This window comes from Lingula anatina, chromosome 1, assembly GCF_051362555.1.
Source record: "Lingula anatina isolate TDL-2025a chromosome 1, LinAna3.0, whole genome shotgun sequence".
Classification (NCBI taxonomy): domain Eukaryota; kingdom Metazoa; phylum Brachiopoda; class Lingulata; order Lingulida; family Lingulidae; genus Lingula; species Lingula anatina.
The window spans coordinates 37,359,986-37,375,994 of record NC_141767.1 but is presented as its reverse complement, the minus strand read 5'-3'; the positions used below and the strand labels follow the sequence as shown (position 1 = coordinate 37,375,994).

The 16,009-nt window shown below is 38.2% G+C and overlaps 1 protein-coding gene across 4 annotated transcripts in view; it reads right to left on the bottom strand.

The window, feature by feature from the left end:
* The window catches only part of LOC106158035 (octopamine receptor beta-2R), a 43,876-nt gene that overhangs the window by 18,559 nt on the left and 9,308 nt on the right, over positions 1-16,009 (bottom strand). For 2 of the 4 annotated variants that reach the window (XM_013533870.2, XM_087000496.1), the window contains exon 2: positions 233-1,636. In XM_013533870.2, the coding sequence (XP_013389324.1) occupies positions 285-1,553 (1,269 nt within the window). In that variant the 5' untranslated portion in view covers positions 1,554-1,636 and the 3' untranslated portion in view covers positions 233-284. Of the gene's footprint in view, positions 1-232; positions 1,637-1,834; positions 2,382-3,568; positions 3,644-16,009 lie in introns of those variants that run through there. The other 2 variants (XM_013533869.2, XM_013533868.2) reach the window with 2 other exon arrangements.

Genomic DNA, 16,009 nt, shown 5'->3' with positions numbered 1-16,009 from the left:
TGAGTTCCGGAAGTGTTTATTCCCAGTTCAATTATCACGGCTCTGACTCTGATTGTAAGCTGTGTGTGCCTAATCGCTTAATTGATTTTTACAGTCGCTGCGATAAATCACAGTTAACAAAAGTGCATTTCTGGTCTGAAAGCAAATACCAATAAATTGCTGCACCACGGAGCAGAGGCCTAATGTAGAATAAGACTTAATTAAAGTGTAGCAAAAATTGATATCAACTTACCGGTGGCCTTTCCTGGTGACTGCGCCTTCCCCTGGGGGCGTGTTATTAACTGTCAGGAGCAGTCCACGGAGGGGCGCTGGATGCTTTTAACAGACGTTCGGTTGACGTGATTCCGGCCGAATGAATGCCGCGCCGATCCGTGACGCCTTTTGCCACATCGCGTGTCCAAACCTAAGAGTTTTTTGAAAGAGTTTCTAAATTCTCTGTTGAAGTAAGCATAAATGATTGGGTTTAAGCAGCTATTAAAGTATCCGATCCAGAACAAAGTCGCCACCACCAGAGGTGGGGTGTCACAGTCACACATTGTGCTTATAACATACCAAGAGAAAAATGGCAGATAACATAGGACAAACGCCCCCATTACTATTCCTAGTGTCTTTGCCGCTTTGTGTTCGCGCTTCATTCTCCGCCTGTCCCTTCCCGAATCACTCTCGCCATGCCGGGCAAAGGAACTGTTCCAGGCTTCTGAAGCCGTTCCGTTGACCTGCCCACCGCTGCTGTTACTGCCGTCGGTGCTGATGGAGCCCCGGGCGTAGTGGGTGGTTTGGGCGTGGATCTGCTTCTCCTGTCTCCGCGCCTCGCGGTACACCTTCAGGTAGGTGAACACCATGATGGAGCATGGTATCCAGAACGACACACACGAAGATATCACAGCATACACTTTGGTCACAATAAATGCACAAGTCTCTGGATGCCGCAGCATTTCTTTGTAGTTTTCGGGCGTGGTGTACCACTGAGAGTGGATTGGGATGTAGGATATGGTCGCTGACGCACCCCAAGTTAACGTCAACATTATTGCAACTCGTGTTTTGGTCATACTAGATTCATAATGAAGAGGATGCATAATGGCTATGAAACGATCCATGCTTATACAACACAAATGTAATATGGAAGCGGTCGAGAAAAGCACATCGTTTGCATTAAATATATCGCATACAAGTCTGTCTTTAAATATCCACTTTCCTGCTAGCTCCTGTATGGCATTGAAAGGCATAACAAGAATAGCTACCAACAAGTCAGCAAATGCTAAGGAAACTATGAAACAGTTCGTTATCACTCGTAATCTTCGAAATCGGATCACGCTCACAATCACAAGTATATTACCGCACACAGCTGCCAGCATGATCATCGCCATTGCGATTCCTTTGAAAATTAGAACAACTGCCGATTGTTCTTCTGGTTCGGTTGTGTTTCCTGTCTCATTGGTGGCATTGGGGTAAAAGCCACTTGTGGTAAAAGTATACCTATCGCCAAATGAATCGTTGTCGAAGACGGGGAACTGCGCCAATCTACCGCTATCACCCATTGCAATGCGCTGCATATGTTCTCAGTTGTAAAGTCCGGCTTATCTTGTCAAATCTTCACCATAACTTCACCGGCCGTTTCCACTAGATAGTTCCCCAACTGAAAAAGAGACGCAGTGAGAAATCAATAAAATGGCAATATCTTACTTTCAGTGTGTCTTCTCTAATTGGACGTAGGTCTTCGAAAAGTCAACAATTTTTTCAAGTAATCATCGAAGTTCTTTCGTTCGTCAACACAAGATTCGTCTCTTTTTATGCAGCTGTCATTTCGAAATCCGTTACAATTCTGAGAATCAACCTAGTTGAAGAATCAGCTCCAGAAAGAGTTGAACGCGCTCTCTGCCTGGTGGGTCAAACGGTAAGGCCCGACTGGGAGTGAAACCAAACGTCGCTATTGATCTGAGAAGCTGCTGACTGGAGGGGAGTTTCTGAGAGCAAAACGTCACAAGTCTCCCTAAGCTTCTTACTGGACTGCTGACAGCGAGCAAACAATCCGCACTCGGCTGATCGCGAAGTGGGGAAGAACTATTATCAAAGATTTATGTTTGCCATAACCTTTCCCGATATTGCATGTGGTAATCTGCTTGTTGCCGTCTTTTACCGGGCAGATGGAATTATTCCGTGCATCGGTAATTAGACGATTTTATCACCACACCTGAGTTCCTTTGTATCGGTTTTAAACGACGCTTTTCCCATAAGTCAAGTAAGAAAAAATATTACCGGTCGAAAATACGGCACGCATACCGGTGAGACGTAAACGTTTAATACACAGTGTGAAGATCACACGTGTAGCAAAACTTTAACTTTACGACTGCGACATCATTGCCACACTTAAGCCGGTGTGTAAGGGCTTTAAGCCGTTTGTAACGCTGCCCCTTAGTTTGATAAGTTACTTAACAACATCGGTGATAAGAATATTCTGTTGCGACCAGCCTGTCGACGTTATTGGGCTGGTATCAGGTATGATATACGTATTTACCGAGGCAAGCTCGGATAAAAACGTACAATAGTGCCCAGCACAAATTGAGTACCTTCTCTCTCCGGGTTCAGCGTTGAAGAATGCAAGTGATAAATGACACCTAAGACCAGATAACAGTTGAAATAACTGGGATACTACGTAAAACACATTTTCGTTACTTTTTTCTATTTCTTAACGCACGATTCCCTGTATGTAATGAAAAGAACAAGTTTGCCCAGATATTGTCGTATTTGTCTGGGGATCACTTCCAAGCATAGCTAGCAAAAGCTAAGAAGTGTCAAGCAATAAAAGGGGATTAGTTACTTCCGTAAAGGAGTTATTGTCACCGACCTGCCTTTGCATACCTGTGTGCTCAGCTCAGGCTGGATGACACGTAGAGAAAAAGAGATATCTGTGAAATTATTAAACAAAAATAGTTATTTTTTCATTTTGCAAATTTTATCTGGTTGTAATCCTAGGGCCAACCCAACGGCTGCGCAGCAATCCCAGATACTCCGTTGCTAACATTTACAAAAAAATGTCTGCGTCAGACCCTGCTATTAATAAAAACTTTTTGCGTCACATCAAAAAGAAGAGGGACAGCTTTTAATTTGCTTTATTAGAACCTTAACATATCCCATATGATTTGAAATAGCATCAACTCTAGCTCCTTTCATCTTGAAATAATAATTTCCACTCGAGAAAGAAACTTGGACAGATCTACGCTCTAAAAGTGTCATTGGGCAGATTTACTTCACAGCAGAAACCTCCTAAAATCATCAAATCTATTTAAGGATTCAATTTTAATTTACTGCACTTGTATCAGCCCTTAGTTACCTCGGTGTGATATTTTTTAACGCTGAAAGTTTGGTGAAATATTACTTTTTACAGCTTCATCTTTCCACCACTTGCAAAAATTTACGACCTCATATAAAATCCAGTGTGTATATCTGGGGTCAATTTATGAGTGCATAGTCCCAAATCTCAAACACATACGCTTTTCATTTTTGGTTATTCATTTTTTCGAGAATTACTGGGACAGGCCAAAAATTTAAGACTAATAGAACATCTCACCGTAAAACCCTAGTGTTCCTGTATGTTATACCCACACATGCCCCGCCGTGTAATGTTGACTTCCCATGCCAATACCTTATATCACCTACGATAATGTTTATATTTTATTTCAAGCACCAACAGTCACGGAAATAACTTATCGCTGTTGGCCAAAGCAATTAAGATACCAGCATGTTTACAAACAAGATTGTAGGGCTATAAATCTAGGGAGAATTGGGGCGTGTGTAGATTTTTTTTCTGACTCAAATTGCATTAGATGCTCTTTTAAGGGACGAATCACTGCATTAAAACTCAACAAATACATATAAAATACTTTTTTTGAGGGAGGGATAAGCTGGGCGACATCGGTTTTACGTAAATTGCCTTATCTTTTCGATGAAATAGTAAATATAAAGCGACAAAAAATGTATCCATAAAAAGTATTATCATAAACATACATATACCGACAGATAATTCAAAATATTTGATACAACATCCGCCATAAAGGTTCGCATACAGAAATGTCGATGAATCGGAAAATTCGATATAACGAACATCTGGTCTCGTCGATAACCTTTGATTCTGGAGTTACTGAAACCGCTGCGTGTAAACTGGACTTGATCTGGTCTCGCTTCTGGTGTTACTGAAACCGCTGCGTATAAACTGGACTTGATCTGGTCTCGCATGCTGGCAACTATTGAGACTGCGATCGATCAACGGGTTCCCAACAAATGGCCTGTCTACTTTTTCACTCGTATTTCACAAGGCAATAGATGATTTTATTGCAAGGACTGTATAATACCTCTTAATTTACAACATCAATACAAAGGAAATAAAGTTGAATAGTATTTTTGTATCAAGATAATGTCAATTCCACAACGCAATCACGGTTTGGTTGCTGAAGTATTTAATTGAATAAGCGATTTTTGCCAATAAAAAATACTGCGTAATAACATTCCTATTTGATTACGCTTATTGGATCTCTACTCAGTCTGTTATTGTAACTAGGTATGGTTGCTAAATCACTATTTGTCAAAAGGTCTTTTGAGAGACGGAACATCTAGAAAGTTTGGGTTGTGTTAGGTGTGAATTAAATAAAAGTACAGACGAGAGACCAATGACATCGTTTATTCGAGAACACGGGAACTTGAACGTAAATCACATATCAGTGACAATCGATATGTAGTCTCTTCATCTCTCTCTCTCTCTCTCTCTCTCTCTCTCTGCTAATGCGCAGTCGTACTACTCGTACTAGCACACATTCTTCCTCGCGCGCGAAAGCGCTCACATGCGCGCACCAAAAATTCTTCCGCTTAATTGCTCAAATCACTTAAACGATAAACGTTAAACCCAGTCCGCCAATACAACTGTGATGCCTTTCGCCTTAATTAAGCCAGTAGGACTAAGTTCACATTGGAGATGCATGGTTCGACCCTTTTCGGTGCGACTCATAGGCACCAAAGGTACCAGTAGCCCCTTCTTTTCACACTCATTGGCTTGCCCACCGCTGGGCATGGAGCGTGACTTCTATCTGGGAACTCAGTGACTACCACAGGCGAATCCAAGTTTCTGAGAGATAGAAGTTCGAAAAAAGCAACATTTTGCAACCTGAAATATCTCTTGCAGACTTTATGATATGTATCAGATATTCGCAATGTTCAGTGCCAATGGATGACTATTGATAACACCGTGGATGCATGGAGATATACAGTAATACAGTATATTGTTCCCTATATCTGTTTCAGACATCAAATGCTATTTGTATTTACTTCTCATATAAAACGTATGGCGTTCGAATTTTATCTGATCTCCAAGGTTGGAAAAACAAATGTAGTACATAACTGAAAACATTGCATAATTTTTATATTCTCAAATGGATCAACTACCCATCTTATTCTTGCCAATGTTATATATCAGAAAATACACAATAATGAGTGTATCACCAAGTCACCAAGTGTTTTGGGGAAACTGTCAAACATCATACATGTAGACTTATAAGGGGCCATTCAGAATTGATGATCCGAGTACTTACTGAACCGACGAGTAAATATGGCCGACTACACTTCAAAAGCGTTGCCGCTAATTCCCGATGGTCTCCCCGCCTCCACACGCGCCATTAAACGGATTAAATCGTGGCTCCGAGGTTTAAATGCTAGGTCCCTGCAGCGACGGCGCGTGTGGAGGTGGGGAGACCATCATGGAATTAGCGGCATCGCTTTTTCAAGTGGGGTCGGCCATATTTAGTCGGCGGATCAGTTAGTACTCGGATCATATATTCTGAATGGCCCCTTAGACAAAGTTTGAGACCAAGAAAACTTATCCAAACTGGCAGTGTGCCCTCGTGTCTGCGTGTCTCATATGATTATGTCTGGTTGCATACGTCATTTTCTGAGCTCCAACAAAAAGTTGTGTTTTTTATCCTGTAATCGATCACTGTCTTCTTAAATCACTCGAGTGATACACGTACAACATGATATAATTGCTCTAATAACGTCTTTACGTGACTCAGAATTTGCTGGGGTTGTCTCATTACTCATGTTACAGGTAACAGATTTTCCTGTCCGCAGTGTTAGCAGTGAATGTGGTGCTGATGCACAAGTCAAACATCAGCTGTTCTATAAATAATAATAATAATAATAATAATTATTATTATTATTATTATTATTATTATTATTATTATTGTTATTGTTATTATTATTATTATTATTATTATTATATAAACGCCCTCCTAAAGTCAACGCGTTTGAATGTTACAATAAATATGATATGGAAGTAATGTCAATGACCGTAATGTAACCTTTCTTCCACCTTTGTCATATAATTCTCACTAAATATATTAGCTAACAATGGGTTACTTTTCAAAGTCCGTGTGACTTTGAAGCAATTAGACGCGCCGAAGTGACAAACAGCAATGGATTACCGCAGTACGATTACATATCACTTGTAGACATTCTTTGATCTTGTGCGTCTTCTTGTGACAACACCTAGTTTCATATTCAAAGTCGATTCTGCTTTCTAGAAACTCGAATGTAGTTTAAAGCGATTGAATATCAAAGCATGCGTGAAGTTACTCGTAGATTACGTATGGCGCCCCCATATATATAAGAACCAGCAATATATTTGCAAGTTTACATGCACCCTATACTGCAACATTAATCTATCTGTTTCGTTTCTAGACTACAACGCGTGATATTCGAACACAAAAATCCATCTCCGTGATTGCTGGCAACTGTGAAGGGCAATTTGTGATTGGTAAAATATTAGTTGTGACAATAAAAGCAACAAACAACAAACGATGTCCGACGAATTGATACTATACCCCATTGAGCTGGTTTTCGGTCAAAAGTTCATGAAATCCTTCTTAGAGCGTTAACAAAGAAAAATGAAAATTGAATTACCGTGGTCATCAAAGACAGCAATAAGAATATGAGTATTTCAAATTTTAGCAAAGATTGAATCTAATGGATCACGCCACTGTATATTCCCCTTTGGAAGATCAGCCCAAGGTCGTTATACAGACAAAGAGGTGAAATGAGGTGGATTGAGCATCGCTGAGTTTCAATTAAGACTTCGATGCTTACCATGGGTTACTTTTAAATAAGGGGTACATGGCACGGCCCTTAAACTAATGTCTTGACAAGTCTGAGAATGACAACATGTTACAATAATTATGTTCAAAGTGTTCGCGAAAAAGACAAAATGACATCAGGAGGAATACCTTATATAGCCCATACTTTTTATTTTTATTCATGTCAAACAAAGAGTAAGAAACTAGAAAGTTTAACATAGCAATAGATATAAAAACAATAAAAATCACTTCAAGGTTATCGCATATGGCAAAAATATCGAGTTTAATGACCTTCGGTCTGAGGTGTCTGTACATTATAAATAGGCCCACCTACTCGGACCAGTTGTTAATAGCTCAACTCAGCAGGGATAAATAGAAAAACGTTTAAAAACAATTTTGAAAGCATGCAAATATACGTTATGGTAAAAGACGGTATCTTACCAAGTATGAACGAACTTTGCGTCAAGTACAGCTGCTTTTTCCTTTTCCTTTTGCACGCAAAGCAGCGCTTCCACCCTACAGCAGAGCTCACTGAAATGTCGCGTAGGAAATTGTACAACTCAATCACTGCTGTTTGTCGATAACCCGGAATGAACAAAGGAAGATATCTAAATAATCAACCAAGTGGATAAATATTAAGACTCACGCGTGTTCTGTACCTTATCTTGCGGAGAGAGATATCATAAGACATAAATTCATGAGAAAAGATTTATATTTTGTTAGCATTAAATGACAAAATATGGTACTATTGAATACTTAGTTAACTGTATAACCAAGTTGTTTCGAGGGGCCTTGGTTAACAATGTAAAGTTGTGAAAACGTTGGACATGAGACAAGCCTCCTTTTTGGTGGAGGCTGAAAATGACATTTATAAAATTATACCAAACGTTTATCTCGAATATGCGTTTATTTTCAATTCCGGTTCTTATTTCAATTATTTTAATATTCCATTTTATTTCTATTCTCATTTTTAGTATACGGGAAGTGTGAACTACGTATTTGTCTTTAAGGTGAAAAATATTTTCACAACCCGTTTCATGGAGTATTTTGTCCCAGAGGCCATGCTTTACCTTTCACGTGCGCAATGGTGGACCAAGAGAGCTATTTGCGACCGTTTTTTAAGAGGTAATTAGACACTTTTTCAAATCTCACAAGTTGAGGAGCAGAGGTACTAGTAAATATCCCAAAAGTAATATTACATCGTACATATTTTTCATGCTCATCATATCCAATTCCACCCATACTTAACTATACATTTAATTCTGAATGGTTTTTATCTGGACTCGGTTGTATTTTATAGATAAGTAAGGAAAGGAGCGCCGGAAGAGCGCTGTTAGCTACTGAGTCATCCTCCAAGAAGACTTATTTTTATTGTAATGACAAAAATTCTAAAGCATTTTCAAAAAACATTCCCAAAGCAAAGATTGTGGTCCGTGGCCTTGACCTACATTTACTTACGTAAGCGGTTCCTTTGCTCATGTTTCTCATCGAACAAGTTGTCGACTGCAAATGTTGATTCACTATATATGGCAGCAAGTGAGACACTCAATGTCAACAGTTATGAGTGATCCCATTAAACTGCATTCTTTACGGTGTGACATAAGAAAACCCTTCCTCCCAGATGTTTATGTATGAATACGACACAATAAAGTAGAACGGAGATTTTCTTCATTAGTAGATATAAAAGTTCAACTATGTTCTCATTTTCCCTAATCTTATTTTGGATTAACAGCTGAACTCTTCTTCGGATATTCTCTCGAGGCCTTTTTACAAAAATGTCGTTAAGCGCGGATATCTGATGGGTCGACCGAGCTCACTTCTTAAAAACAGAACGATGGATTCAGCATCTGTTTTACTATGGAGAGAAATAATATATACTAAATGTGTTCAAAATGCACTTTACTTTTAATATGTACAGGGAAGGGGGGGATTTGGACCACAACACGTTCTTGATACTCTCTTTCCACCAATGGAATATTTTATTAAAAATGTGCAATGCGTTCGTTCGTTTATGAAGAGTGTTGGTACTGGTACTATTCACGGGCTATCATGTAGCTGCGCAGTGATCGTATCTTGATTCTGGCATAAAAAATGCTTCCGATTCCATACGAACGATTTAAAGTTTTTGTTTTAGCTCTTGTGTTCGAACGTTGTCCGTCCAAAAACGCACTAATAAGCGAAATTGTCATTTCCAACCCTTGATAGATATTTGCCATTTATCATCAAAATAGTATTATGTTTAAGGTATGGTAGGAAGTCCAGTTAAAACCAGATGATAGCCGATTCTCTAAATTTTGTACATAGCCTGATGGTTATTATCTTTTACCATCAGCTATGCTGGAAATCGGATACCGCTGTATGGGGCTGATTAAAACGATCATATTAGAATCTTATTTTGACCGACATCTTGATTAATTTTGTCATTGCTACAATATAATGGGTATGTGTAGATGCGTATGTGCATCAACGATGTGAACTCTTACCACAAGCAGAGATAAGCAATAAATGATACATATATGTGTCGACATCGAGAAAAGGACATTTCTGTAGTGGGCTACACTAACCCACATCGAAGAGACTGGTGTAACCTACACCGTTATGACTCCCCAGCAAAGCAAACACAGAACGTTTTATAAAGTTACCATAATATAACGTTATCATAACGTTTCTTTTGGTAATTTTTATGTTATGGTAACGTTCTAATAACGTCCTGAGTTCGCTGTATAAATACGTTCAGCAAACTGTATTCTAGGTAAAATACTAAACATCGAGTTAATATCTTTTAGAAACTTTCCATTTTCTTAATCATATTATGCCAAAGACTTACAGTATGCAGTGAAAAAAAGGCTATTGATTAATAGTGAGACAGACGGAAGGGTGTATGTAAAAACACGGCTGGGACATAAGCACTTACGTACAGGGCACATGTAAATATTAGATTACAATTAGCTGTGTGAGCCGCGGTCTTCCGGTATTGATCGGTCAAAAGTTTATTTAGGTGTACCTGACCGGTGGTCAAAGTGTGTGGAATATCCCTTCCAGGACCGGAGATTAAGCATACATGTAAGGAAAGTTCTATGAAACGCAAACCATATTTGTATTATTGATCTTATTTTCATGTTTCATGGAGGTACGCTTTATAGAGAACCGCGGCCCGAAATGACATGTTGCGACTTTATTGGAGACCGTATTGAGCCAAGTTCAGATACATGCTGCAAAAGTGAATAAACTTTTAATCTGAAAAAACGCAAAGTACAGTTTTTTTCAAGGAACTATGATTTACGCTTTTTTTATTAGTGGAAACTTCCTTGTCACGTCATGATAAGTCATGGAATTGAAATGATAAAAACAGTTGTTTGGAATCAATATCGTGCAACTGTTGACTTTGGCTTAGGTTTGCAAAACAACATGCTAACTGAAAGCGAAAGTCAAAAATTGTTTTACTATATTATTTTTTAATTTGAAGGCCAATACCTATCCAGGTAACATCAAATGTTGCAACATCGCTGTCCGCCGCCAGATTGGTGTCTGATTGATGACACCTGGTAAAAGTGAAGGCTAGATACTTAGGGCATTTGTGGGTAAACTTTTACAAAACTGCAACAGAATTTATTTTTATAAGTATTTCCTTGAGGTCCCCAAAGTATCATACTAAAAGTCCCACAAAATCGCTAAATGGGAAACATGAAAAATCCAAAATGGCCGACATTTTCCTTAGAAATGTAAACTTTAGCAAAGATGAGCCTTATTCATACTACTTTAGCCCAATTATGCACTAGAAATTTGTCTCTAAATGTATCCCTTAACTATTTCGAATCATACTGCTATACTATCAAAAATCTAAAATGGCCGTCAACAATGTGTTCATTATGCACTTAGACTAAAGGTATAGGAATCAATTAACTCAGTTACCCAAAACGTTACAAGTCAGGGGTTAAATCTCTAGAGCTTTGTGGTAGTGCATAACTACCGTACATATTAATATGTATTTAGGGTATAAAATGGATACGGAGGTGTATGACATACTTATTCATCTATCTATTTGTTAGTTAATCTATTCAATTTGATAACTACCGTATATGTGTTAAGGGTATAAGGTACATACAGGGGTGTATAATAAAATTACCTTTGTCATACTTATTCACCTATCTACAAATTAGTTAATCTACTCAATTTGCTACATTTGAATTTGTGGCAAGCATGGAGAAACGATGACTGTAACTAAGGATACCTTGCTATATCCAAACAATAAACATTTCTTCAAAGCCTAGATAGTAGGATCACATATCTTTCTTTGTCTGTTGGCGCTTTGATATATAGGCTCATTTTTGTTTTCACTTTTAAATAAAGACATTTAAAATCAATAGGAAATAGTTTTTGGATTTTACATCATTTTACAGGCAGTGAATAACAAAACGTTTCTAACCTTCTAAAGGATATTACGTGAACCTGATATGGTCAATGTGTTCTGTCACTAAATCAATATTTTGCAAATTCAATTCCACGTTATTATGGAAAATACAATTTCCTCCAATTTAGAGTCGCCTATCACATTCAATACAACGTCGCAAAGCATGCTCACAAACCCTACAGCGGCCAGTGACTTCCAAAAAGATACTGAAGTAAAAACAAGCAAACATTTTTTGACAATAATAGTACTATATATTTCGTTTTAGAACATATTTCGTTATGTTTCGTTTTTCTCCATAGGATCCGATGAACTCGTTCTGGAGCAAGCCCACTTGACCTCTAAAAAGCAATATGCGATGTGGGAGAGCAGATGCCATCTTAGCGACTTGAATAAATAGCCATGCACTAATGGTCGTTGACACCTTTCATATTGAGTCAAAACCCCCATTACTGATTCTTTCTTGGTGCATAAAAACATTTATTTTTGGCCTGTTGCTTTATGAAAAAAAAAGGCAAATATGAACCTGGATCCATTGCTAATAAAGCCATGAATTGAATTATTGTGCTGAAACAAACTGATTAAAATAACTGCGTAAGAGGTGAAAGGATCCTTTCGGCATGGCGTCTGGGTACCATGCTAAGACCCGAATTCTTTTTCTTATGATTTCTGTGTTTTCTTTGTGTGTCTTCAGATTGGTTTCTTACCAAATAATTAGTAATAGTCCTCCCCCTGGTTTCGAATGTACACCAAAAACAATCATTCGTCAACAATGAGCTGATGGAACTAATGGACGCTAATGTGTATTTCTCAAGAAATGGTCTTATCATTTCAGTTGTTGACTCCCATAAGCTTGTCATAATTGGATAGACGATTCCCTCGGGATCAGGCTAAAAAGAAAACACTCCCTTTAATTGATACATTCTCCACACGAAATCAAATATCAAGTTTAAGAGACTGACAATGGAAATGGTTAAATGCTGTGACGATCTTGAGCATCAGGTGTTTGGTCTTCGGAGATATCCTCGCTCCACAAATCTGGGAAGAAAAGCTTTCCCTTCAACGTAACAGATTTTAGTAATACAGTATGTCGGGTGGATAAAAAAGACTTTCCAAAATGTGGACTAAAACAACTCAAAAGCTGTCGATAATGCATGTAGCCCACTGATATTACATTCGATGCCACTCCACGCCATTGTTTCGCTGGTTTGACTGAACTGTTTATGTAACATTTTAGTGATGATCTACACAAAAAGCAAAGTCGGTCTAAAAACCCAATTCCAGATTGAGAGGATCCCTTCTGAAATATCTTTTGCACGCTTGCATACGGCCTTTCTTTAAAAAACATTCCTTGGCCACTCCAAGGAGTACGGCATTTATTCGATCTTTGCAATGGGGCATATGTGAATTTTACAGATACTGTATTTTAAGTCATATTTTCTTAAAATTAGAACATTCCAATTGGCTTACAGACAGGATATCATAAAAACAAGCAAGAATATGTATTACTTCAGACATTACATTTGTTCTCGTACAAGTAGATTTTTTTATAACCTTAATGGCATGAAATTCGTTTCAGCTTTTTTTTTTACTGAATGCCATGTTCCAGCTATGTCAAAACGTCTGTATTCTAGAGGTAGTAAGAGATGATGTTCAGGGCGTTTTTATGTACTCAGAATTACTTTGGTGCATTTATACTTAATGTAAAGCGTCCATGTGTCGTCCTTCTTATTCGCTATGGGCCCAAAGTATTTGATCTAATTCCTGCAAGGCATTGCCATAGACGAAAGCTTCCGGAAAAGCAGCATGATGGAACCGTGAAAGGGGGTGATGCATAAGTCGTATCAAACAATATATGACACGGCATTCAATATACAGCCTATGGCCTGTAGCCTAGGGAAAATGTCTACAGAGAAACAGCTAGTCAAGATCTTCACAGTTTGTGAACAAACGGTAAACGGCTCTGGAACCTTGGTGTCTCCCTTATCTGACTTGGCTAACAGTGGTACATGTTTTTTATTGCACATCAGGTTCCTAAGCAGAGACTCTGAACATGTTTTACACAGAAAGTTAACCTTGTCTGACTTTCTGTTTAATTTCCTGATAACCATCTACCGCTTTGTTGTGGTGTTAAGTAATTAGCATTCCCAGCACAATTGTACTTACAGAACCCTGGCTATGTGGATGTCATGTCTCGTATAATCCATTTACCTTGGGACTAGGTAAACCAATGTATTGGTTCCAATGCTAAATTCCATTTACTTCTTTATCTTTGGTAACTAAATTTCGAATCAAGTGGTTTGTAAGGCATTGTTCATGTTTGTTTTAATCGGGAGTTACACAGATTTCTAACTGTACCGATAAAACAAAATTTTCAAATATCTTTCTTCGGTTATACAGTTCTGGGCAATTGCTATTAAGGTAATTACCCCATTTCAGCTTTTAACACGTCGCCGGACAAATGGATTAATTACAACAGAATTTTAATGTATTTGTTACAATGGGCCTTTGGGGCGGAAATTCCGCAGAAATGCAGAAATTCAAATTTTCAAAAAGAGCAAAAACTCGTGTCTGATAAAAACCCCAGTTGATTTATGGTATCTGTTCCAAAATTCAAATCAATGACCATGGAATGGTGCCTCAGACGTCTTAAGCTTCCTGTCCAATCAAGTGGCCATCTTCTAATTAATTCTTCTGTGTACTTTACACAACATACACCATTAATCATGCTATCAACTAGACGCAAGTAAACACGTGCCATATGCTCTTTTCCTTTAGATTGAATTATTTTACAACCCTTTATACCATGACATCTGGAAACTATACCATTTAAAGGACAATGGTCAGTGATTCACCCAGGCCCGTCAATGCATACTTCGATCTGGCACTTACAAAACAACATTTTAATTCAAGTGCCAATTGTTTACAGTCGAAAATGTGATTTTTGCACGATACAGAAAAAAAGTAATTGCACCTAGGAGCGACTATCCGCACTATTTCATGGACAAGACGTTATGAATGATTACCCGCACTGTTTTTATGGTTAGAGATTTTTATGAATGCCGTTAAAAGAAATTACAAAAGGCCCGCTAGCGCGATGTGTGATAAAAACAAAACAGAATCAGAATCTTGCTATAAAAAGAGCATATCGACAGTCGATATCGCGACCATTATATGTTGAAGGTACCCAGAATAAAACGTAAATGACCCAGGAATATGAGCATCTCTCTATCAAACCAGGAGCTAATGCTTTCATAATCCCTCATCGCCTTTGCACCGTTCCACGATAAGATATCACACTGATTTACGTCTAATTCTTCAATCGACGGAATTGGATCCACCAGATCATTATTTTCCTTATTCCTCTGAGTGAAGGAAGACATGGAATTTTGTTTCCTTAAGTGCAGTTTGAGGAGTCTGATCAAAAATGTTCAGGAAATAAAGATCATGTCGTTTTTTTTGCCTGGTGATTTAAATCTAACCATCAGAGAGTCATAGACAAGACATCTAACAACAGTACTAGTGAAAGTTCCTCTGTGTGTGTGTGTGTGTGTGTGTGTGTGAGAGAGAGAGAGAGAGAGAGAGAGAGAGAGAGAGAGAGAGGAAAAAAGGGAGATTATCAATGCCGTAAAACACACGTAAAACAAGCAATTCTAAATGGCCATAAATTACTACAGACCTCATCGTGTTCCAAATGTTTGAAGGACACTTCACTGAAGGTTAATCGGGTTAATCAATCTCTTCTCGTTTATATGTGGTCACAGGTTCTCTGGCTTTATCAATGGGGCGCCCAACAAGTGTTTTTTCCTCAATCATGGTGATAAAAGTGCGATAACCCTTTGATCTATTCGAATGCTTCAGTCATTTCGACCAAATAATTTTGTCTATATGTATTTTGGGGGAGGAGGGTGGAATTAGCGCCATTTAAGCGTTAATGACAAATGCAAAAAAAAAAAAAAAAAAAAAAAAAAAAAAAAAAACACGGTATATTGGTCCTAATCTGACATGTCAAATATGTTCCAACATTAAGTCATAGGAGGCAATTTTGTGAACGACCATGCTGCTATACGTGATCATGTGTACGAACTAACTATCATCAATGATGCAAGAGACCCTTGTTTTAAAGGAACAGTAGATTTTCTGCCCAAAAATTTAAAATGAAGAGGCTATTTTTTGCCTATACATCTGAAATAATAATGCGATGACAAACTGAAATAAAAGTACATAGTTGAATGAGCTAAAAGGGCTTGTTTAACCTTTAATTACTTATTTGCCCGTGGGTATTTTTCGCCCACACTCCTAACCACCTTTTATTCGATCCTGTTGATATTTTGTCACAGCATACCATCACACAACCCGGAAAAGAAGATTAATTTGTAGGGAAAAATTGGTTTAACATCACAAATCATGCATTCATATCTCAATGCCCTTCTGAATCCATTACATCTAGAGCATCTAGCAGGCCTGGGCTTCCTCTCCCTATCGT